The 24,625-nt window shown below is 42.5% G+C and overlaps 1 protein-coding gene across 4 annotated transcripts in view; it reads left to right on the top strand.

The window, feature by feature from the left end:
- The window catches only part of LOC146799096 (sodium/potassium/calcium exchanger 4-like), a 937,744-nt gene that overhangs the window by 286,498 nt on the left and 626,621 nt on the right, over window positions 1-24,625 (top strand). For all 4 annotated transcript variants that reach the window (XM_085628040.1, XM_085628039.1, XM_085628038.1 and 1 more), the window contains one exon: window positions 15,943-16,053. In XM_085628040.1, the coding sequence (XP_085484166.1) occupies window positions 15,969-16,053 (85 nt within the window). In that variant the 5' untranslated portion in view covers window positions 15,943-15,968. The remainder of the gene's footprint in view (window positions 1-15,942; window positions 16,054-24,625) is intronic.

Here is a 24,625-nt window from a genome sequence, read left to right as displayed (position 1 = left end):
GTGGCATGGGTGAATAGAGTGTGTGAGTGCTTACTTACAACACATAAATTCCAGGTGCTGATATTTAATACTCCATTGTGTAAAATGATTTCATCAATATCAGTCCACTACAAATAAGTCAACGTTTCAACCTCGCAATTGATTTTTACAGGTTCATCCTCAGAACCAACATGGTAGAAGCATACAAAAAAGCATATAAATGTCAAAGAATTTAAAAACTGCGTAGGAAAAATATTTTTAAGTCACAAGTATCGAAATTAAAAATAAACACACCAACAAAACCCAATGGCTGTATTTGACCAGATTCATGGGGGAGGGGGGGGGGTGAAATCATGGGGATAAATCTATGAAAAAACCAGAATTGGGAAAGTGTCACCCAGTAGTGCACTTAAAAGGCATGTATGAGTCGCAAGATACTGGTTGCAAAAACAAAGAAGAAAATGTGGGGGGTGGGGACACACACTCAACCTTGACGTAATGAACACCTTCCAAAGAACGATGGAGCAGGCTCATGAAATTCTAAAGGTAGAAAAGACTGGCTAGATTAAGGAGAAAGTCCTTCAGAAAAGGATTGCAGGTCATTCTGCCATCCAGCGGTTTAGTAGCTGTACTTAATTGGAGCTGTAGCTGAATGCAGACAGAAAAACATTTGCAGTCTCACCATGCGTATGTCTACAAATCGCTCCCGAATGCTTGCAAAATCGTGAATGCCGATACGGAACGAAGAGGTTGGAAATTGTGTAAATATGTATCATTTGAACAACTTGGGGGGATATTCACAAGGACTTATCTGATTTATCTCCACCTTAACGCATCAAAAGTGGAGATAGACCTAACACCCCATTCACAAGCTGGTGCAAACTGCAGACATCGTCAGTATTCCCGGGATAACTGCCCCAAAATGTATCACCTAATGAGATGCAGAGTAGGCGTTCCCGTGCAAAAACACACGAAAAAACCACTTTTACAACGAACTGCCAGATCTGCAAAGTGAACCAAAGCAAGCGATAAGCCGCCGTAGCCGCAGGTATTTAACACCTGCCTCAAGCAGGTGTAAAGATGGACGACTACCTGCAGTAGGCAACAGAGCCCCACACACAGTCACACCCGAAGAACAACTGACGCCATGGAGCTACTCCTCATGCAGCTCAGAGCCCCAACAGGGCCACAACACCCACCGCCACCACCCCCAGGACCCGGACCCTCCCCCCGCCGGACCACCACAGAGGCAGCGCAGAGTAAGACAGCGGACCTACTGAAAACGCACCACTCTCACAGACCTAACACCAGAGGAAATCATTGCCCACTACAGGCTCAAAAGGGCAACCATCCACCGCATCATGACCCACATCGCCCACAGGCTGACAGTCCCAACACAGCAGAGAACCAACACCCCACCGGAGACAAAGCTGCTGGCTGTGCTGCACCTGTTGGCCTCTGGTACCTTCCAACCAACAACTACCAGAGTCAGAGGGGTCTCACAGCCAGCCCTATCAAAGTTCATCACACCTGTCCTGGATGTCATCCTCAGCTTCATACCCCAGTACCTTCACTTCCCCAACACTGCGTAGGAACAGCTGGAGACAAAGCAAGGCTTCTACTCCATAGGCCGGATTCCGGGCAGTGTTGGGGGCAATAGACTGCACACATGTCCCACTTGTGCCCCCTGCGGATACTGCACACCACTACAGCAACAGAAATCATCAGCATTCCATCAATGGGCAGGCTATAGTGGACCAACGGGGACTCTCCATCAATGTCGTCGCCAACTACCCAGGCAGTGTGCATGATTCCTTCATCTTCCGACAGTCCATCATCAACCAGCGCTTCCAGGATGGCACATATGGAACGGGACTGCTCGTTTTTAAGTGCCAAATCGACACATCACACACCACAAAGCCACCGACACACAACACACAACTGTGGGAATGCACACGTGACCAAACCACATACAACATGTCAAACTACACGACCACTACCAGACACGACAACACCACTCCATGGTCATCCTGGCCTACCCCTGCACCCAATACAGACATTTCATGGCACTACAGCCACGCAACAGCTGTACGTGTGGAGATGCGGAATGCAGCCATGTGCGAGGATGCAAGTGACCCCTGAGTGGGAATGTACACAACGAGAAGTGAGGCGTGGATGTGCAGGACAGACATGGGAATGCAAACAACTGATATGTCCATGCAGACCACAACTGCTGGTGACTGGAGAGTGGTGAGCAGCGGACGCAACCATGTCACCTCAGGCCTTGGGACAGATAGCGGAAGTGTTGCAAGCTGCGTCCCCCCCTGTGTGCGTGAGCGTAGAGGGTTGGACCTGAGTATGCCAGGGCTGCGAAGGGGTGTGGTGACAAACCCCGTTGCGCAAGGTGTGGTCCACTCCCGGGAAGGCCATCGGCACTGACAGTGCGGCGCTGCATGGCCTGCCACGAGGCCGATGCCGTGAAGAGCGGGGCCTGCGACCCTGTGCGCCTGCTGCATCCCAGGATGCTGATGCACAGACATGCCCACCCAGCGTACCAGTGTCGCACAGCTCACCTGCCGACACCATCGTGTATCAAAGAGGGCCTAACACGTGCCGGTGCAAGCACCAAGCACCAGTCCCGCGACCTCTGCAGCATCTGCAGACCATTGCTGGCCCCACCGACGCTGGTACACATCTCTCCTTACTAATTTACATGCTCCACCGGCGTCCTCTTCGGCCCAGTATGTCTCACATGTGGAACAGTGTCCTGAGTCCTGAATGGCAGTGACCCCAAGTCCGTGGCAGTGGCCACATCACCAGACTCCCTTTGATCAGTGAGGCATAATCCCATATCGCAGGCCTGCGACATGTGGTGCCACTAACCCTGTGCGCAATGAGTGACCGTCATCCTCCGGTGGAACATCGTTGGTGTCTAAGCCTGTGGCCTGGGGGTTGTCATCAGCAACGGACAGGTACGGACCTGGTGTCTGGCCTGGGTCTGTGGCATTCATATCCGCCATGTTGCCGGACACAGCTGGCATGTGCCCGCTGCATCATGTCCTCGGGGTAGGCCTCCCATTCTCCCCCGTAACACTCCGCGGAAGGCACCCATGACACATGTGAGGCCCTGCTCTGCCCTCATGACCCTACCCCAGTCTCCTGCAAGTCAGCGTCCAGTGGCGGTGGGCCCGTGTCGGCCGCTGTGCATCCGGGGCTACTAGCCCTGTGTGACTCGAGTCATTCCCCATTGTTGTACTGACATTGCATTTCTGAGTGCCTGATGACTGTTGTAGTTGTTGCCAGCACCAGCTACTCCCTGAGGGCTGGCTTACACTCACCCCACACACAGCCATCACAGGCGTCACTGTATTAGTGGGCCTGCCATCACATCCTGCCGAACCAAGTATTGACTCTTTTCTCCCTGCACTGTCACAGGTGATCAAGAATATGCACTCTGCCCTTGGATGATGACACACCCGCCCAGAGGCAGAACAATGTGGCCCACATACGCACCAGGGGCATCGTTGAACGCACATTTGGCGTGTTGAAGTCACGTTTCAGGTGCCTGGACGGCACAGGTGGAAAGCTGCTTTACAGCCCGGACATCATGTGCAAGATGATCGTTGCATGTTGTGTGTTGCACAACATCTGTGTTTGCACCAATGCCCCATGGATCCCAGTTCCAGAGGTACCGGACGATGATGGTGACGATGGGGCAGGTGGCCCACATCCCACTGCAGCTGCGGCAGAAATGGCCCATAGGAACTCCATCATTGATACTTACTTCTCATGAGCACGTCACATTGTGGCCGTCCATGGCAATCATGGGACAATAGAAGATGTCCAATTGCACTGCATGTGTGATCAAAACATATTTGCAGGTTACAGGTTGTACTTGTACATTGTCATGTTACATTTTCCTGCGGCTTCAGATGTGATTTGCCATGTTGTGCACGTTTGCGGAACCAGTTGTGTCCTGTGTTCAGTTATGGAGGGGTTTCTGTTTGTACCGGGATGTTGTCAATGTCGAGGTGCACTTCTGCTTATGTGCGTATGCTGCACGGTGGGCGAGTCACTTCTGCGGCTCTGATTTGTCTGCCACTGGTCTCTTTCATGCGGTGTGCCTGTCGGTTCTGTTCTTCCATGGAGCTTGGATGTTGTGGTGTACATGTTGTCCTCTGCAGTCAGTCAGGGTGCATCTGTGGGACTCCGCTGTAGATATATGTTTTTCTGTGGCATTTTCCGTATGCTGTTCTTGTGCTATTTCCAACATTACGCGTAAGTATTGTTGCCCTTGTGCTGGTTGTCACTGTTTCTTATCGCGCATTAGCCCATCGTAGGTTTTTTGGCATTGGGGTTTGTGTTTTTATCTCCATCGAGGTGGTTGTATCACGAACATGGTCTGCGGTTTCAGCAAACTATCACATGGGGCCGCCTTGTTGTGAATTCCACGTTGATACGGGGTTATTTTCCCGCGATAGGCTGCGATGTTGAGAGTTGCGTTAAGCTGCTCTTGCAGTAGTTATCACACGTTCTTGTGAATATACCCCTTAGTGGTTTAAAAAATGTTGCTAATTATGAACAATGAAAAGTGAAAATATATTACAGCCCTGAAGAAATAGTAGTACAGGAAAATCCCATGATTGCTATAAGCATAAAAGAAATACTATGACCCTGATTCATGTACATAAACAATCTCCTTAGGTTAGAGATAAGGTAAAGCAAACATTAAGTGGTCAAAGGATGAGGGACTAAATTCAAAACCAATTAACAGCAGTAGTATGGAGAATCCTAAAATTGTTATAGTAAAATCATAAATTAATGTTTTCAATTAGAAATGCATACAATATTTAAAAAGACAAGTACATACCAAGACTATATATTGAAAATTACATATCAAAGTCCTGAAAAATGTTACATAATGTACAGTAAAGAATGATATCAAAGGAAAATCTCACAATGAAAGTCCAATTAAAGACCTGACAATCTGTCATTCAAAATAGGGGGCAGCTTATCTCCCATCCTCTATGTTATTCAGACCTTTCATGCTAGAGTCCACTTTAACTATTCATTGAAGCTCTTTGCCTGCCAGCATATTCAATTTGTCACCACCTCTGGATCACGATCATGAGAGGGTGCACATAGAAATTGAGGAGGAAAAGAAAACAGAGATGAACCTTGTACAACTTCATGGTGGAGGGAGTTTAAAGAAGAATGGAAAGGGGGAAAATAAACCACTTGTTTTCTTTCAGAGAGAAAAAAAGAAATCCTGGCCAAGGCAGTTCCTTGGATGCTGATCTGGTAGAGACATGAAAAGATAATAAAATGAGAAGTAGTGCCAAAGGTGGCTCTTAAGCCAAGTATGACAAGACAAGCTCTTAAAGCCTGGCCCAATGTATATTTCAAGGACACTGGAAACTGTGAGCCCTGCAAAGTTAGCAGTAAATTAAGGGCAGAACATGGATTGGTAATTTTGAGAATGTTACATGAGATGTGAATATTTTCCTAGAATTTTGGCTTGAAAAGGATGTAGGATTACAGATAAAAAGAACTGCTGAGAATGGTATAATCTGCATTTTGTTAAAAGGAGGGGAACTAAGGCCATTTTCTACATGGATGGGATGATGGTGGATGCCAGAAAACTGTTGCATAATTGAATAATAAGAGGAAGAAAGATTTCAGAGACTAAAGAGAGGTGTAGGCGAGAGGCAAATTTTATTTTTTTCATTAGGGTGAGTGTTATCACCTGTCAAAGAAGAGAAAATAGAGAGTGTGGGAAGGAAAAATGGAGCTGGCTGTTACTACACGTGTGGACAATTTCCAAACAAGTTGAAAAGGCTTGCAAGTAGTATTACTAAAGTGGTCTATTTAAGCTTTATGAAATTGGTTTTGGTCTGTCTAACACAAGTGACACAAAGCACGGGAAGAAGCTAGCTTGTCCTTAGGTGCAGAAGTGTTTCTCCAAGCTGTTTCATTTTATCCAGGCACATATCAAGAGTATACCATACAGCTAAGTTGGATCAAGCCTGCCTAGGTTTAAGATGGGAAATGGTATCCAAAGAGGTCATGACCCAGTTGAGGAAGTTAAAGATTGCCAAATTGGGGTCCATCACTCATGAAAGATGGGGGCATTGTGCATATTAGACACCTCTAGATGAAAGGGGAGGAGACTTTAGACCACCTGACCAAAAGGGAAGGAAGGGAGGAGGATCTTTGTGATTAAATAAATGGGTAGTGTGTTATATTAACAAGAAAGGAACACAAAAGTAGTTATCCCAGGCAACCAGAGTGGAAGAAGAGCAAACTAGTCATGGATGAGAACATGGGGTCGAGCAGAAGCTCAGCTTTCTGAATTGACACACTAATACAAAATTTAGTACCAGGGAATCACGAAGATTTATTGCGCCAGGTTTGGTCATGACTTCTAGCCAGACACTGAGAACACCGAGGACTGAAAAGTTAATGTATTTTATTATAAAAAGATAGAGAGAAGAGGCCACCATGTTACAAAAATAAGACATACGACAAGGAGGATGATAAGTAGGAGAAGGACATTCTGCTGCCTGTGGTGATTTAAAAAAACATAATTTCCGCAAAGTAGGTGGAATCTCAAGGGTAAGGATGTTGAAAGTGAGGTTAAGGCTGGCCCAGAAAATGACAGTGGGTCCACCTCCCTGACACTACCCTTCACAGAGAACCGGCGAGGTCATTATGGAAAATTTTATAGTAGGGTGGAAAAGCTAAAGCAAGATCAGAACCATCTGTGTTATACAGTCAGGACTTTGTGATAAAATCAAAGTCTAGAGCAGAAAATCCAAGAATAAGAAAAAACTCATGCTTTTGGCGCTGAATGACCATATGTTAATTTAACAGGTAGTGTAGAAAATGGAATGATGCAGACGAGCCAGAGAAGTCAAAAGTGATGGTAGGAGAAGCAATAAGTATCAGATGCAGTTAGGGAGGAAAAAGGATAAAATGTGGAGGAGTGGGTTGCCACCGACTGAATGGTGGCAGCCACAGGACGTACCAGGATAGTGGCTGGAACTTTAAGAGTTCAGAGGATAAACATAGGACAAGAGTTCTGGTGCTGGTTGCTGCAGGATTGCAGCTGCAGCTGCAGATGAGATGAGCTTGCCGTCAGCACGGCTGCTCTTAAATGAGCCACAACCTTGCCGGCAGGGCAGAAGGTATGTGTCCGCATTGCAGAGCAATGCACTGGAAACAAAAAAATTCACAGGGGAGTACTAAAATGGAAAAACTTGGAAACAGGCAGCTCCCTCTCTCTAAATAAAGGGAAATTACATCATTATTGCTAATCCAAGTTTCCTTTTACCCATCTTAACTATTCCCATTTCCTGACTGTACCAAGTAGATCTGGTAGGCATGTATTTTTAGGTCGAGCCTGGCAGCGCGCATGCATTGTCAGCAAGAAATGCTTTATTCAATAAAAAGAGTTAAGTCCCGTCTGCTGCTTCCCATAGGTTACCCATTATGATATAATGGGGTAACCCACAATTGTCCACGGACCTGGGTATCGAATGTTATAAGAAACAATGGTCCTAGACTTCCTTAAAGCTACAATTCAGTTATGAAAAACATTCATTAGTCAGAAGGCATCCGGTACATATAGAGATAGCATTGTATCATTAATGTACCAACATTTTCTTACAAATGCAAACAAGTATATCCTCAACAGATACAAAGGCACAAAATGTCTCTCCAAAGGTGACTATTTATTGTTATTTATCATAACAGTTCACCATATTCAATATTCAAAAAAGATATAGAGAAAGACGTTGCTCCAAGGGGAGTGTGAAAAAGGAAAGTGCTTGAGATGTAGGGTAGATATAAAGGAAGGGAATTTCAAAAATAAATTCAATAACCAATCAATTATACATCCTGGTATCCTTATAAAAACTGGTCGTGGTTCATAGTGGCACCAGTTTCACAAATAGGCCTGTCCAACAACGATTCACAAATATTCCTTTTTTGTTTTTCTGATGATGCACAGAGAACGTTCATCTGTGAAAAGGCAGGGCTGGGATGATCACAGGTACAGGCCCACGGGGGGGAGATTGTCGACGTTTCGACCCCAGTGCAATGAGGGTAAGTTATGTCCTCTGCAGGCGGGTCTTCCTCAGGACGAGGGGAGGGAGGGGGGACAACCTAAGGTGAGGTCCAGTTCAGATACAGCCCCCCATATGGTGGTCCACAGTAGATTTGCAGAGAGGTAAAGGTTAAATCGGGGAAGAAAAGGCTGTGAAGTTGAAGAAATCAACCCCCGGTTAATTTAGGGAAGTAAAAAGCTACAGTGTTGAATGGATCAATCACAAGACATACCTTTTGTGGCACAGGACATACCTTTTGCCATATGTGGTACCGTTACATGTATAGCAATAATTGGAGAGCTTTAAAGTGCAGAAAAATGTTCTGCAAAAAGGTTCAGAGTATCCATCATTTTTCTGCACTTTAAATGTCCCCAACTTAAAATAATGGCTGTATGTTTCACTTCTTAATATAGCACTGTATTGAGAAAATTATCTGAAGAGTTAACTTTGTTTATGTAGATTCCATAAACTCATCATTTACATTTTCTCCCATTTCCAAGTGTCACATTTGCAAAGACCAAGCATCTTGCCCCCAGTGGCCTGTAGACATGGGGTCATGTTTATCACAGAAAAATACATTTGTTTAGATGGGAAGAATTTTAAGTGAATAAAAAAGGCTTCATACAACATTAGGAGGTATTTGAAAGTGGAGAAAGGCATTAATACTTGTTGCTTAATGTTTCAAAATATAAAAAACAGGTGTGTTGTAACTCATGCAATACAGGTATACACAAGGCAAAACAACAAGCATTGGTAAATGCATTAGGTTTCCCAATGTGATTAATAATAATATTTTTTTTGTAAGTTTTAAGTTTGTGAACAGTTGTGCAATGTAAGTTAAAGAAACTCACTAAAAGTGTTATGACTTGTTTTTGAGAAAGACAATATATTGTGCAGCATCTGGTGGATATATAAAGCCGTTCTGTTCCTTCGGGTGATGTTGGCGCCAATATAAAACTAACCCTGAAATAAAAATGTGAAAAGCTGGTTCAAAAGTGTAGGCAATTATTTACTTGTGTGCTTGTATGAAGTAACTGGTGGCAATATAAAGTGCTCCTGTACCTTCGGGTGATGTTGGCGCTATAGAACCTGAGCCCAAAATAAAATTGTGAAGAGCAGTTTTGAATGCAGAGGCGATTTGGGGGTGTAGGGGATCTATGAAACGGTGTCAGTGAATTTGTCCACTGTGTTCTGTTTGAGCAAGGGAAATTATAAGTACATTTTGAAAGGTTTCTGTGTAATAAATATTGTTGGGTGGAAGGTACTTTTTAGTAGCTGATTATGGCATACTGAAAGTGTGTTGGATGTGTGATGTGAGGACTGTCTATTGTACATTACTTGTCAGGTGAATCGTGGATATAGGTAATGTTTGTTGCACAGCCATAGTCGATTGTAAGGCAAATCATAGGTGATCACTGGGCAGGTAGGTGTTTGAATGTGTATCAGTGAGTGATATCTTCTATTTCACAATGCCACAAACCAAACTACTTATGGGAGAATATTGTGTTCTATATAATTTCAAAGAACTACCTGCATGTTGAAAAGTGTATAAGGCAATAATGAAAGACATAGCCATGTGTTACTACCATGGTGACCATGTTGGCTGCTGTTAAACAAGTATAGGTCATGCACTTGAAATATACAATCCCTTTACTATACTATACACATAATCAGTGCTTAATCTGTTTAAAAAAGTGTAAGTGCCAGGGCCTTCTCAAGAGGCCACTGCCGCTTGCGCCACCCATTGCCCTTGCATGTGCTGCAGATGACAGTCCTAACATAACTACTAATCATTGTACTCCCACAACTGTGACCATTCTGTGAATATTTCACTCTGCCCAAAGATAAGAATGGTGTGAGCAGCCGGTATTACTTATTTTTAATGTATTTTTAAGTATTAAACACTGCTGTTGCACTCATCTAAAAAATCAGACCGACAACTCCCCCATGTGGTGGACTGTCGATAGTGTCAGCGTTGAGAATTAAGTGCGGATGCTGAACATTGAAAACCACTGGCTTAAATTAAGCATGTATATTACCCATATGTACGTGGTAAACGTCACTGGGGGAATGACTTAGCCCACTCGCTCAAAAGTGTCAGGGAGCTTATAGCGCTCGCTACAGACTATTCAAGACTTCTTGGTATGTATCCATCTCCAATCCGGAAAAACCCTGTTGGATCATTCAGCAAACTGGGGAGTGTTAAGGAAAGTGGGCATTAAAGCTGTGCATGGTGTTAAATATGAATCATGACAGGAGAGGCACGAATGAGGTGCATGTTACAGCCGTGACAAGCAGTAAACTAATTCCGGTTTCAAAATATATTTTGTGCTAGGTGAGGTGGTTTCTAGACTGTCCCATTAGCATTTTGCTTGTGTACATACAAATGTACTTCTTTTACTGCTCAAAACAAAAACGTTTTTGTGAAGCAAACACCAACGTACACCTCTGTCATGTCAGAAATAAAGACATACTAGACAGAGAACATATCATCGCCCAATTGAGATGCATTATGTAAATTAGACTTCTGCGACACAGAGGTGGTTCTTTGGCAACATTGATTAAATATATGACGTTGAAAGAAGGGCGTTAACTTCAGTAATAAATTAGTTACAAGTACTGCGGTATGTGTTTTTCAATTAAGGTGTGTAACAAGCAAGTGGGTATGTTGGTAACATTAAAACGAAAACCAAGACTACCATAGACTTTTGTGGCAATTCTCTGAAAACGAACTTCCTAGTGAAACAAACTAGCCAAAATACTGTAAATTATGGCTGTTTCTCCAGTTGCGCTGTCTAGTAGACATGGGGAGGTTCTGTGATATTTAGTATTATTTTACAGCGTAACCGTCCAACACAGACAGTACATCGTAGCAAGTGAATGTCAACATTTCAAGAATACAACTGAGGAGGGAGCAATGGGTATTGAGGAGTGAAGTGCTGCTTAGTGTGGATTAGAAATGTAGTGGGCAGGCTAGAGAGAAATGTAGCCACCAAGCAGAAACAGACATGTTAAATACCAAACCGGTGGGAATATATGGAGAGGAAACACCAACAAGGATGTCATCTTGGCAAACGAACAGAAAATGGCTCAGTTCAGCCTTGTTCAGGAGAGGAGAGCGGGTTTTATCGCTGCCAGCGACCCCTTCTGTAAACATTTTACATCTCTCTGAACTTTTGCGCTCAGATAAAGCCCTGACAACTACGCTGTAAATGCATGCAACCAGACACTGTAAATGGTGCTCATGTAAAGCGCTCCGATACCTTCAAGTTGCATTTGTGTTGTCTGAAATTGCTAACAAAAAAGAACAAACAATGGGAGGAGGAGGTGATAGGTAGCACAAGCAATGGGAAGGGTAATGCAGCATGAGGGAGCCAGAGGACAGGGAGAGTCCAAGACAAAAAGAAACCCCAGCGGCATGAAGACATTGGAACACGTACTGATCTGAAATGCGGCTAAAAAGATATAATGCTTACCGCTCTGGCTTGCGGCATCTGTGGGTGCCTGTGAATTCTGCTGATGTAGAAACTGCGCTCTCCGCCTGCTTTCCACTGCTGCAGAATTAATTACTGCAGCTGAGTTTGTGAATGCAGGTTCGAGCAGTGATAGATACGACAAGATGAAAGGAGCAACTTAACAAGATTACGCAAATGGAATAATGTGTGGGTGGGGAAAGGGGCAGAGTCTGTTTCTGTTCCCTTATGGTCAGCAGGTAAAGGAGGCACAAGAGGAACAAGCGCTGGCCTCTGCAATAAACTTGGAGTGCTAGAGTGGGTGCCCTGCTTCGGCCTCCAGGGGACTAGTGAGTGAGCGTTGCCTCTGGGGGGACTGGTGAGTGTCATTGCGGTCAGAGTTCAAGTCTCAGCGGGAGGCACAACATCCAGTGTTTCTGTGCAAATCACTTAATCTCTCCATGCTTGTGAAGAGCTCCGATACCTTCTTTGGGGTTCATACTATGTGTAAAGTAGCAAATCAAGAAGTTCTGAAACCAAAGGGGATGAACACAGTACTTGGGCCTTGGGAAACAAATAACAGCAAACACACAAGGAACAACAGGAAATAGTATGCTACAGCCAATAGAAAAGGAAGAAAGTAAATGGCAAGCACAGGAACCAATGAAAAGCAAGGGGGCAGGATCTAAGCCCCTTTTAAGATTTATATTGAAAACAATAGATTTCACAAGCACAGCACAAGTGCTGTGCAGGCGAAACCTAAACAGTTCCAAGATTGCCACCTTGTGCGCCATCCATGCACATGCATTGCCTTGCATGCACACACCTGCGCCATGATAAACCTGCTTTTTTCACTTTACCATTCCAAATGTCATGCAGCTATTTGAATAAAAGTAAACTGAAAATAAAAAAAGAAAGTGCAAGGACATTACAAAGCAAGCAAATATTCTCAAAGCTAAGATTTTGTCACTCACCTTTTAAAAGGCCAGACCTCCCTTTGTTAATGCTTGTTTGGGTTTACTCACCTGTGTGCAGCCCAAATACTCATATGCACATTGCCACATCTACTTAAGGCCAGGGACCTTCTTATACTGAATGTCACACAGTCAAGGAGGCACACACAAGTACTCAGATTTACATGTCTGTGTGCGTTTAAACACACACATTCAGCCACTGGGGCCTCCCCCGACCCCACACTTGGTGTGAGTTAAAATGGAAGGACCCATCAAACATCCCACTCACCTCCTGGGCGCAGTACCCAAAAACAGCTTAGCTGCCTGCTCGTTCCGGCAACGCTGTTGCTGGGAACACTCAGCTGTGGAACTCCACTTTGGGGACAATTTGAGTTGCCCATTGTCTTGACCACCTAAGGGACCTGGCAGTCTTTGGAATGACCGATTGCCTGATAGCCTCTAAGTGAGAGTGCAACAAGGAGTGCGGGACTATTTTCCCACAGGAGGAAGAAAATCACACAAGGAAGAAACCAAGAGTAGCACGGGGGAGGGAGAGTTTAAAGGTAGGAACAACACAGGAGTGAGAAAGTAGCATGGAGCAGTTTGGGATTGCAGAAAAAAGCTCAAGAGGAATAGAAAGCAACATGGAGAGCAGGAGTGTTTTGCAGATGGAGAAACACACAGAGAGGAAAGCAATATGGAGCAGGGAAGCAAACAAGGGATAGAGCAACATGGAGTGCAGAAGATAGTGCCTCAGTGACTCTGCTTCAAAATGTGCTTTTGAATTGTGTTAATTGCTCTAGCACTCAACAGTCGTGTCGGTCCAAATACCTCATACCTTGATTTTGCTTGCAAGAAACTGTCACTCATAGTCATTGAAATGGCACTGCAATTAAGAAAATGTCATACGTAGCAATCTGAAACCTTGGCAGCTATGCTTTTGTTAATAGAGCGCGGCAGATTGTGTGCCTTTTTGGAAGTATTATTGTTAATTGCAGCTCCCTTCATGCCTATACAGGGAGACATCCGTTACATAGCGGTCTTCACACCGCGATACGTTTACAACGCAGGCATTACAACGCAAGTCGTTACAATGACTTGCGCTGGATGGCGCTATACACTAAGGAATAGTATGCTTTACTATTCCAACACCTTACCTACTGTTACGTAGGCTGGAGCTGGAATAGTAAATCATACTATTCCTAAGTCCAGCGCCCTCCAGCGCAAGTCGTTGTAACAACTTGCGTTGTAATGCCTGTGTAGTAAACGTATTGTGGTGTGAAGACCGCGATGTAACGTCATATATTCGCCTATACATGGCGCTGTAATTAACATGACTACTGTAAAAAAGGCACACAATCTGCAGCGCTCTATCAACAAAAGGTATACAGCGAGTCCAGAAGCACGATATATGTTTTCACAATCACTAAAATATATTTGTGATTGTGAAAACACACGTCATGCTTTTAGGCTTTTGTTAATAGAGCGTGGCAGATTGTGTGCTTTTTGAAAGTTTTCATGTTAATTGCAGTGCCCAACATGCTAATTCACAGTGCTGCATTTAACATGAAAACCTTTAAAAAAGACACACAAACTGCCGTGCTCTATTAGGAAAAGGCACGCAGCAAGTCCAGAAGCACGATGTGTGCTTTCAGAATCACTAATATATATTAGGGATTCTGAAAGCACACGTCCTGCTTCTGGACTTGGTGCGTCCCTTTTCTTAATAGAGCGCGGCTGCGGGGCAGATTGTTGACTTTTTATAAAGTATTCATGTTGATCATAGTGCCCGTCATGCTTCTACAGGGCGCTGCAATTAACATGCATACTTGTCACTCGGGGGATGTGAGGTGTGTCTGCGTGCTTCAAAGAAGACACTGCATTCTCGGAGTGACATAGGTGCACACGCGCGAACCTTATAGGGAACAGTGATTCAGATGCATACCCCACACATTCAGGAGCACAATTGCATATGGAGTATGTCACCACCACCCCTACTTCTTACTGATAGTGAAAACAAGCTACTCCATGATATAAGGCATATGACGGAGTGAGTATGGGCAGGTAGAATAGAGATTGGTTAACTTAGTAGTAGTTCTGCACAATTACAGCACCATTCAGCAAGCAGCAGGAATGACTGATGTTAGGAGATTGAGAAAGAAGTAGGTCCAGGACTCTGGAGTCATGATGCTGCATAATTCTTTAGTTTTTAAAAGAACAACGTGGCACTCTGTTCTGCTATTCATGTCTGATTATCCTTTAGGTTTGTAGGTATGGAAGTAGCAGTTGATATATTGTTGACACATTTAAATTAGGGGTGTGTGAAATTCTCGTAATTTCCTTTTGCGTAATTACATGAAATGATGTGAAATTACTCAAACAGCAAATCTGTCATGCGGTGCTATGTTTTAGTATGAGGTACATCTAATTTGGACATAAGTATGCATTCAAGCTGAGCAAAATCACCAAAAAAACTGTTGCCTGGAACAAAGTCCATCACATTCTCTTTGCTCGTATTGTTTATGTGCTTCTGCATTAGAATTTTTATTCAAACTGATTTGAGACTACACAATGTGGCATAAAGGAACAACTTTGGGAATTTTGCCCAATAAGGATAAACCAAAATTCTTGAAATTATGTAAGATTATGAGAGGGCAGCAAAAATGTAGACTGGACCTAATTTGAATTAAAAATAAATGTCCATTGTGCTGAAGAAGGCCTTAATGATGCATTATGTAGGCCAAAACGTTAAGGACCTCTTTTGTCCAACATTCCCACACAGGCATCAATTTTAATCAATTTGAGGACAAGAGTATAATTTTAAATTTGTTTTAATTAGTCGCATGGTGGATTTGTGTGTCTTCTTGTTTCCATCATTTTTTAAATATTATCTATAAAACAGTTGCATTATACACTTTCCAAGTAGCTTGTGGCCTTTTCCAATCAGCACACATATTAAACAAAGTAGGAAGTAAATGTTATTTTAGTATATTATGAGTTCTTTATATTTCATGCAGAAACCTTGTGAATAAATGTTATGGATGAAAAACATATAGTTTTATTAGGAAGATTGCCTTGAGAGATAAGTATGAATAGAGATCAGTGCGCCTGCAATTATGTTGCCAGTACCTCAACAAATCTTATCCAATAAATGCAGATACTATTGAGTGCAGTATTTTCCTAGGTGCAGTATTAGCCACTTTTTCTGATTTCCTTGGGTCCGAATGAAACACAATATGTGGTATTCAAGCTTGTGCACCTGATTATAGCATGTTATGCCTCTTTCTGACATAGTGAGACACTCAAAATCCTGTTTCAGTTTGTGAAAATAGTAATGTTATTTCTATTGTAAGACACATTGGGTAAATGGTTTGCAGTCCATGCTTCTGAATTGTAGCTCAAGGAGCAAGGAATATTTTTTGAATATGCATTTGTTCGTCTTTGATGCAGGACATGAAACATCTTTTGGAGGACGCATGCTTGAGTTGGCCACTTGGAGAAACAGGAAACTAATGGCAATGGAAAATGGGAGTCTAGAGTCTCTGAACTGCACACCAGCAGGTACAGTTTGAAAGCTCCAGTTCCATAATCCTGTATGCCTTGTCAGGCCAAGTCATTACTCATTTTGAGTGCTCCAAATACTACCAAATGCTAAAATCTGGGATATAGAATTTAGCAGCTATTCGGCAATGAGAATCTCCTGACTGACTTGGTCAGAAATTGTATTTCACCTAGAAGGTCCAAGACCTAATAGAGTGGCATTAGACTACAGGTTAAGTGTCCTCATTACATTCTGGACCTATGGGTGACTTGCAGTGTTCTCATTATGTAAATTGTGGGCTATTTTACTCCATATAATGCATTAGCCTTGAAATGGTGTATGTTACGTTGCATGTTATGTTATGTTATTTTAATTTATGTTCTCTTGTGTTATATGTTATGTTCTGGTGCAACTAATTGCACATGAGGGTATCCAGGCGCTAGGGCAGGCGTGTAGTCATAAGAAGAAGAATGTTAGGCATCAGACTCCGCAGATATATTCAAAGAGCCAGGTCTTCAGCTTCTTGTGGAATTCAAGGAGGGGGAGGAGGTCCTGCTGTGTGGAGGGAGGTTATTCCAGGTCTCAGGTGTGATGTAGTAGATTTCTTGTTCTCCTGTTCTGCTTTTGTGGATGTGTGGGGTGTATGCAAGTGAGAGTGCGACTGAGTGTAGGTCTCTTGAGGGTTGGTGAAAGTCTAGGTGGTTGTTCTGGTGTTCTACAGTTCCTACAAATATAGCAGAACTGTGTATTAGACCAACACAAATATCACAATATTGGGACTCATATACCATCAGTATGTGTTGGTAGGTTTTCAGGTACTTCACAGTACCACATTCAACTCCGAACTAGGGGTGGGCGGAATTTGCGAAATTCACTTTCGCAAATTATCGCGAAAATGTTAAAAATCTCCGCAAACACGCGGAAATATCGCGAAGATGCGGAAGTTTTTTTCCCGCCCGTTCGCGGTATTTTCTGCGTGGTCGCGGCTCGCCAACTTACCCATGCGGTTGCTCGCGGGCGCGGCCATCTTGTTTTCACTTGTCTCGCGGTGCATGATCGCGAGAAGAAAGACGTGATCGCACGACGAATGACGTTACTGCGGGCGCGAACTGTCGCGAGACAGCGCAAATGGCTACCAACAATCCAACATCTCGTAGAGAACGCGACCGGATCGGAAAAACTTGTCGGCGAACGCGGGGATTCAGGTAAGGCGATCGCGTGCACGCGAGAATGTATTATTTTACAGCGCGAGCAAGCAAAACATTTCCAGTAAAATGCGGATTGCGGATATTTTGACATTTTCGCGCTCTCCGCGGAACGTGAAGATGCCAAATTATCGCAATTTCCGCGAGCGGAACGGAATTTTAGCCCAGGCCTACTCCTAACCTAACCAGGGTTTAGATGTTGTTGGCAACCTCAAACATGACACTCTGACTCCAAGGAATCTGTGGATTGTCTGGTCACTCGTGCATGCCAAGGTAAACACAAGAAAGATATGATAATGCATTTTCAATCATTAATTGAAAAGATTCCATTCTTGCAAATAAAGCATAAGTTGCGAGAAAGATGAGACATGTTACTGTAATCAGCATTAATAGAATGGTAAACAATTAAACCATGTTAATTGTTGCTAATGCTTGATTGCTCCTGTCTGTATCTAATAATATACTAAGAGAGCACATCTGGAGCACCCTATGCCAGATCTATTGGGATAGTTCAACACCCACACCTTGGTCTTAGATGTCAGGAAGCCAATGCAGGTTATCTTCCTTAGCAGGATGGAGGTCACCAGGGCTGCATCCCAATCACAGTTAGCAGTGGTTCTGTAATAAACTCTAGTATGGAAATGCTCCTCTGGCTGAATGCTAGCATGCAAACCAAGCACTGCTCTTCTCAAACTGTGGCAGACACACAGAGCAGATCATTTGGTTTCATCTAGCTATAAAAAAGTGTCTCCTAACAAGCACAGAGCGAAAGGAAAATAATGACAGTGTTTTTTACATGTACGACCCTGGAACTAACTGAACAGACTACAGAGCATCAGAAATGCACATATGGCACATTCACGCATTGGAAGATAAGTGTGGCAAAATTCACCACAAGAGAGATGTCTGCTTAAGGAGTTGATTCTAAAATGGAGACTTCAAGCGGGCCACTCTACACAGGTATGTTATTCTGTTGTTGTGCATTGCCTTGTAAGAGTTCATGAGGAGTTTGAAATGGCTGCATTTCTGAATGGGGAGCCAGTGAAGCTCTCTGTAGTGTGGTGAGATGTGGGTGTGCCATAGGAAGTTGACCATCAGTCTCGGTGCAGCATTCTAGATGGGCCTCAGTCAGTGCAGGAGATAGTTGAATATCCCAGCGTAGAGTGTGTTGCTGTGGTCTAGTCTGCTTGTGATGATGGCTTGTATACCGGTGCAACTGGTGTTCAAGATTAGCCATTTCAATATCTCGCAGAGTATGCCAAGAATGTGGAAACAGGAAGTGCTTACTGCACTGACCTGCGATGGCACGTTGAGCATGTTGTTACCATTGATGCTCTCATTAGCCCCTTAGTTGGTTGATAGATCTATATTTATATTTAAAATGTTTATGCCATTTGTGGACAAGACACTGGGTTCTGAAAATAGATTTATTAGCCTACTTATTTTGCACACTTCTAGTAGACGGGCTGATATTGGTTTTGTTGGGAACTATTTAAGTGGATTCAGTGCCATTTAAGGGAACTGGAGAAAGCTATCATTAACATCAACCCACTTCATTCTACCACTGGAAAGATTGTGTACAACCTGGATGATTTTTTACTACGAGGTTATTGTGTCTTTGCCATCTTTAAACAGTTGACACTCAGCTATTCCTTACAGTTTGCTCTCCTGAACAAATCTCTATCTTAGCACAGATCATGAACAGCATACAATCAATAATAGAGAAAGTTTAATACTGTAAAAATTAAGTACATGATGATCTCACCTCTCCTAGAAAAAAGTATGTAAAGGCCTGAATAAACTCTCCAGTTACACTTTAGTGTAAACCTTTTATCACTGAATGCGCCACTTCATTAGAATATATTCTTGACAGAAGACAGTCTTCATGAACGCATTAACAACAAAGCTAGACAATCGCAATGGAGACATCTCAAAGGCATCACATTTTATACCCCTAAGTAAGATATCACAGCGGTGGCACAGCCTCTAGTTCCTTTTCAGACAAGGCTACAGAAAATCTATTATAAAAGCCATACCCAATGTTCACTTAGCCTCCCTCAAGGGATATATAGTTTCATGACATCACTCCCATTCCTCTCACAATAGAAGGTTACTGGTTGAAAACAGAGGTATCTATAAAAAGACATGTCTTCCACATAAAGCCATGCATCTGGGTCCTCCTTAATTATCTGACATAGTAACTGACCATTTGAGTGGGAACATGCCGTCCATGTCACTCAGACTCAAAGCAAAGTCAAGTTCAGCTCTTTTCAGATTGTGGACCCAGGATAAAAATGTGCTTGTATTATGTGACATTTGTTATGTAATGTGTTTTATTTGTTTAATAAATTTTATTTTATTAGGAATAAGATAAAGCAGTATACAACAAAGATAGCACTAATGGATACCCAAAACAGGCCAGACATTAGATAGCATGTAATAAGAAATGATCTTTAAATTGCTATATAATGTATATCTATAACAGGAAAGTCAAAGGATAGCCTAAAAAAAATAACAAATAAAATCTAAGAACCACAGAAATAAAGTAAATAAGTAAATCAGGGCCAAAGGTGTCAGTAAAGTATGTAAATCTACTAAAATCCAGTACTTGCATCATATTAGCAGTGTAATGAAACAGAATAGGTAATTTTTCTAAATCATATATCAAATGCACTAAGATTATCAATGCCTTCAAGGAGGTTTATTATCTTCTTAGGCATGGCAGTTCTCGTTAAGTAGTCCCTCAAAGGCAACTACAGTTTATTATTTTTCATACGTAATCAGCGCTAGGATCAACTGCTGGTATTCATTTCATGCACAAAACATATTCCATTCCACTAATAATTAAAGGGTACTTTGGAGCTATCTTACCAGTGTAGTGAAATATATTGCGAAGCAATTGCAATAAACATGTACAATAATTTACCATTCAATTGAAGAAATTAAAAATCATCATTTCTCTTGAAAAATATTTTGCAAAGATAGGGATGCAATAGTTTGAAATAGAATGTCAATCTTTTCCCACACATCTTTCTAAAAGTTCTGAACTAAACTTCTTTCAAAGATCATATGTATAATATTACCAGGGGGAAAAGGGCCTGACCAACAAGAAGTGGGCACTAGAGAATGAATATATTAAAGGAAATTGGAGTATAGACTGTTTGTTTATAGGAAAAATATAAAGTTTGGTAAATATTGGCAGCACATGAGATACACATACTCCCTGTCTAAATTTTGAGCTAAATTAAGGTTGAAAACATTATTTTATGCCGTGTATCCCATTTAATCTCTATTTTGCTCTTGACAGCAATAACATTAAAAATATTCAGCAAAAATTATATTGCTGATGCTGCAGGTAGTAAATTAAAATTACTTAAATCAATGGCATTATGTGCAAGGTGAGAACACCCAGATAGAGGTGCATCATCCAAAAACGTATTAATTACTTCTTTTAATCTATTGTATTCATGTAGACCAGATTTTGGTATCTTATACTTAATTTTTAAGTGGACAAAAGAGACTCATTCATCATTATTATATAATTGATGTGATAAAAACAAATTCCTTTCTCGGCCCAGGTTTTTTTAAACAGAGTTTTACTAGTAAGTTTAATATACCAATTATACTAAATAGGTGAAGCATTAATTACATTATTATCTCAATTATTACCATTAAAAAACAGTTTTAATATACTCTATGCATATTTTAAAATATAGGCAAAGATAAGGAGAGGGTTTTGTGAAACAGACACAAAATAATTCAGAGAACTTTGGGCAATAGAGAATTTTGCCAGCTGAATGCAATTTAGAGATTTATAATTGGGTGATTCCTTTACCCAAATACAAGGTTGTCTAATGGAAAAAGAAAAAAATAGGACATTTCATACCTCTTCTTTCCTTAGGTAGTTTTAATTCAGAATCAAGTCTAGTTTTTTTTTATTTAGACGCAAAAATCTAGTAAATAAAACATAGATTTTCTTAAAAATGACATTGGTACATTAACAGGTAACATTGAAAGAGAAGAGTATAAGTCTTTTTGAGAAGTCATCGTTTTAATAGAATCCAACCTGCCCCACAAGGATAAATAAAGTGGAGACTATTTTTTAGTGAAACAAACATTTGTTTCACAAAAGACACTGTAATTTATATTTTGAAAAGTGACTAACTGATCTAAAAATCATGCACTCAAATATTTATTGTTTTTCTTACACCAAATAAGACCATCATTTGTAAACACATCTTTAAAGCAAATTTTCACGAAGAGAACTTCTGATTTGTTTGAGGTCAGTTCATATCTAGAAATGAGAGGAAACTTGAGCTTCCTCAAAAAATGCTTCTAAGGAATTTCCAGGATTATCCATATAAAGCCGGACATCATCTGCATAAGTGGAGTATTTAAGTTCAACTGAGCCATGTCAAAATCCTTCAATACTTGAATATTGTCTGATCTTAGCTAAAATTGTTCAAAGTATAATGCAATCCTTGCCTTAACAAACCCACCCTGTTCTGATTTAATAAGATGAGGGACAAAATTCTCTGATCTTGCCTGTAATATCTTTGCAATACTTAGCAATCATTATTAATTAATTATATTAGATTAACATTTCTTACAAAGAGCAGTGTCCTTACCCAGTTTAGGGGTGAAGCAATTCATAGTTTGCAAAACACTGCCCAGAGGATTTTTTTATATAAGTGTATTTCATTTGATACTTCATGTATTGTTAAATCATCTTCTAAACAAGAGAGATCTATAAGAGAAAAATCAACCCTTGATATATAATAGAAATATTGATCAGTTTCTCTTAGGGAAGAAACAGACTAGGGTGAATATAAGTAAGTATGATAACTAAGGAAAGTTCCCACAATCTCATTATGACCTGTCTTAATACCCCCAGGATTATCTTCAATAATTGAGTAAGTAGTAGATCTCTCTTTTTTTTTCAAAACACATTTTCATTGAGTCAGCAGAGAAAATATCCACATTTTGGACAGGAGAAATACAACAAAAACTGATTGGTATCATAGCATCCAAGCTGGTGACTTCCATGATAATAGTATGACATTTATAATATAATAAAATGAACATTTCGGGCCTACAAACATCAGCCCGTAACATTACAACCAGGTGTGCTATGTACTTTGCATTAGTCCAGGTATCGTACCCATCAAGCAAGTTCACAAGTGTCGCAGTCCTTTGTGTCATTATTCTTCACCATGATTTGTTCTCACAATGCCTCCACATCAGTATGTTGCAGTGGAGGGGGTTCCAAAACGAGACCTCTAGAGTTTGCCCATCGCTTCCAAATTGGGGGGTGTTCCTGTGGGCAGCGCCGCGCGGTAAATATAGGTTGCTCCTGACCCATGCACAAAACAAGACCTGCCTACCACGCTCCCAATTTAGGGTGGGCTTGGTCCTTCCATACTCTAGACATACCTCTTTTAGCCAAAGTGAGGCCCAAGAATAGCAAATGTCTTTTATAGATATTGCCCCCTATTTTGTCAGTGATGTGAAGCAGGGCAAGCTTCGGAGATAAGGGTACTTCCCATCCCATTACTTCTGACAAACAGGCCATGACCCTCCTCCAAAATGTATTATTTCCATTCCCAAACGGTGTGGATGGCGTGCCTTCCACGCCGTTGTATCGTAAACACAGAGGGGAAGCTATCAGTCCCGCCCTCCACAGCCTATGTCTGGTTAAATAAGCACGGTATATGTATTTGGACTGGATAAGTCTTAGGCGAGAAGCTATTGCAGCTACCCGTGGGGATTCTAGTGCCTCCGTCCAGTCATCACCATCGAGGGGACAAAGGTCCATCTGCCATCTCTCCCGGAGTGAGTCTGGTGTAGTAGAGAGCTTCGTCACCAAAGTTTGGTATATCTTTGCAATCTTGTGGTCCCCTAAGTCGCCCATGAACACCTTGGCTTCTATCGGATTGAACTCCGGGAGAGATTCCAGGTGTGCAATGTATGGGGTTACAGCATGCTGCAATTGCAGGTACTTATAGAATTGTGAATGCAGCATAGCAAATTCCTTCCTGAGCTCTGGAAGGACTTCAAGGTGGTGCCTCGCATTACATCCCCCAAAGTAGATATACCTACAGCATCCCAGTCCCGAAATCCTGACAGAGTGGATACTTGCGGTAAAACGCCGCTCTGCCAGAGGGGCGTCTCTTCTGTCAGTTGTCCCCACCATCCTCTTCTGTGCAATGAATCTTTCCATACTTCGAACACCACAAGTGTGTCAGATGGAAGTTGTCGAAGCTCTTTTGAGGTATGTAGGAGTAAGTGGGGTAGCGTGTCGCCCATGAGCCACCGTTCTACCTAATACACCGGTTCATCTTGATTCCCGTACCACCAATCGTTCAGCACCAGGAGATGAAACACTGCGTGGTATGCTTGGATGTCAGGGGTTGATATCCCCCACAGTACGTAGATTGAGAATACATTTTTAGCGCAACTTTAACTGCTTGATCATTCCAGAGAATGCGACTTAGCCTCAAATTGAGCTGATGGAACTAGTTGGGCGGTATCTGAGGCGAAGGAGTGACACCATCTTAATGATTGCCAACCGTCTCAAAATAGATAGAGGCATACGCGACCACAACCTCATCTCAGCCTGAGTGCGTGCCCAGATGGGGGGCAATATTTTTATCCCACCATATCGATTGGGAGGACGAGAGGTGGACCCCGAGATATTTAAACCCGGTTACAGCTAGCGTCACCTCCTCCGCCCAGGCGCCCATCTCTGAGTCTCCTCGCAAAGGCCACAGTATAGATTTATGGTCATTCATATACAGTCCTCAGGTTTCCCTGTATATGTGCATAATGCGGGGTAATGGAGGTCCCGTCCGATACGGCTCTAAAAGAAAGAAAAGGACGTTGTCTGTATAAAGGGTGATTTGGTCTGATATCTCACCCAGGCATTCAAATCCCTTGACCTGTGCGTCAATTCTGACCCACGAGGCCAGCGGTTCCATTGCCAATGCAAATAAATAAGGGGATAGAGGGCATCCCTGGCGAGAGCTGCGCCCTATAGATAATGGGTCAAAGACCGCGCCCGCCACTCTAACCGAGACCGTAAGGTCGGTATATAGCATTCGAATATATGAAATAAGATGCGGTCAATGTTCAAGCGGTGTAGGAGGGCAAACAGGTACGTCCACCCCAGCAAATCTAATGCCCTGTCTATATCGGCCAGTAGTAATGCTGCCGGACCTTCAAGACGTTCAATCGCTGATACTGCATTGAGGGCCGACCAGATATTTTGGCGAGTAACCAGATGAGGCATAAATCCTGGCTGATCAGGATGAACCAGCTCTGCCATATAGGGAAGGATATGGTTAGCGAGGGCTTTGGCAAGAGTTTGGCCTCCACATTCAGCAGGGAT

The sequence above is a fragment of the Triturus cristatus genome, chromosome 9 (assembly GCF_964204655.1).
Source record: "Triturus cristatus chromosome 9, aTriCri1.1, whole genome shotgun sequence".
NCBI lineage: Eukaryota > Metazoa > Chordata > Amphibia > Caudata > Salamandridae > Triturus > Triturus cristatus.
Note: the sequence above shows the minus strand (reverse complement) of the source record. Positions and strands in the feature narration are given on the sequence as shown.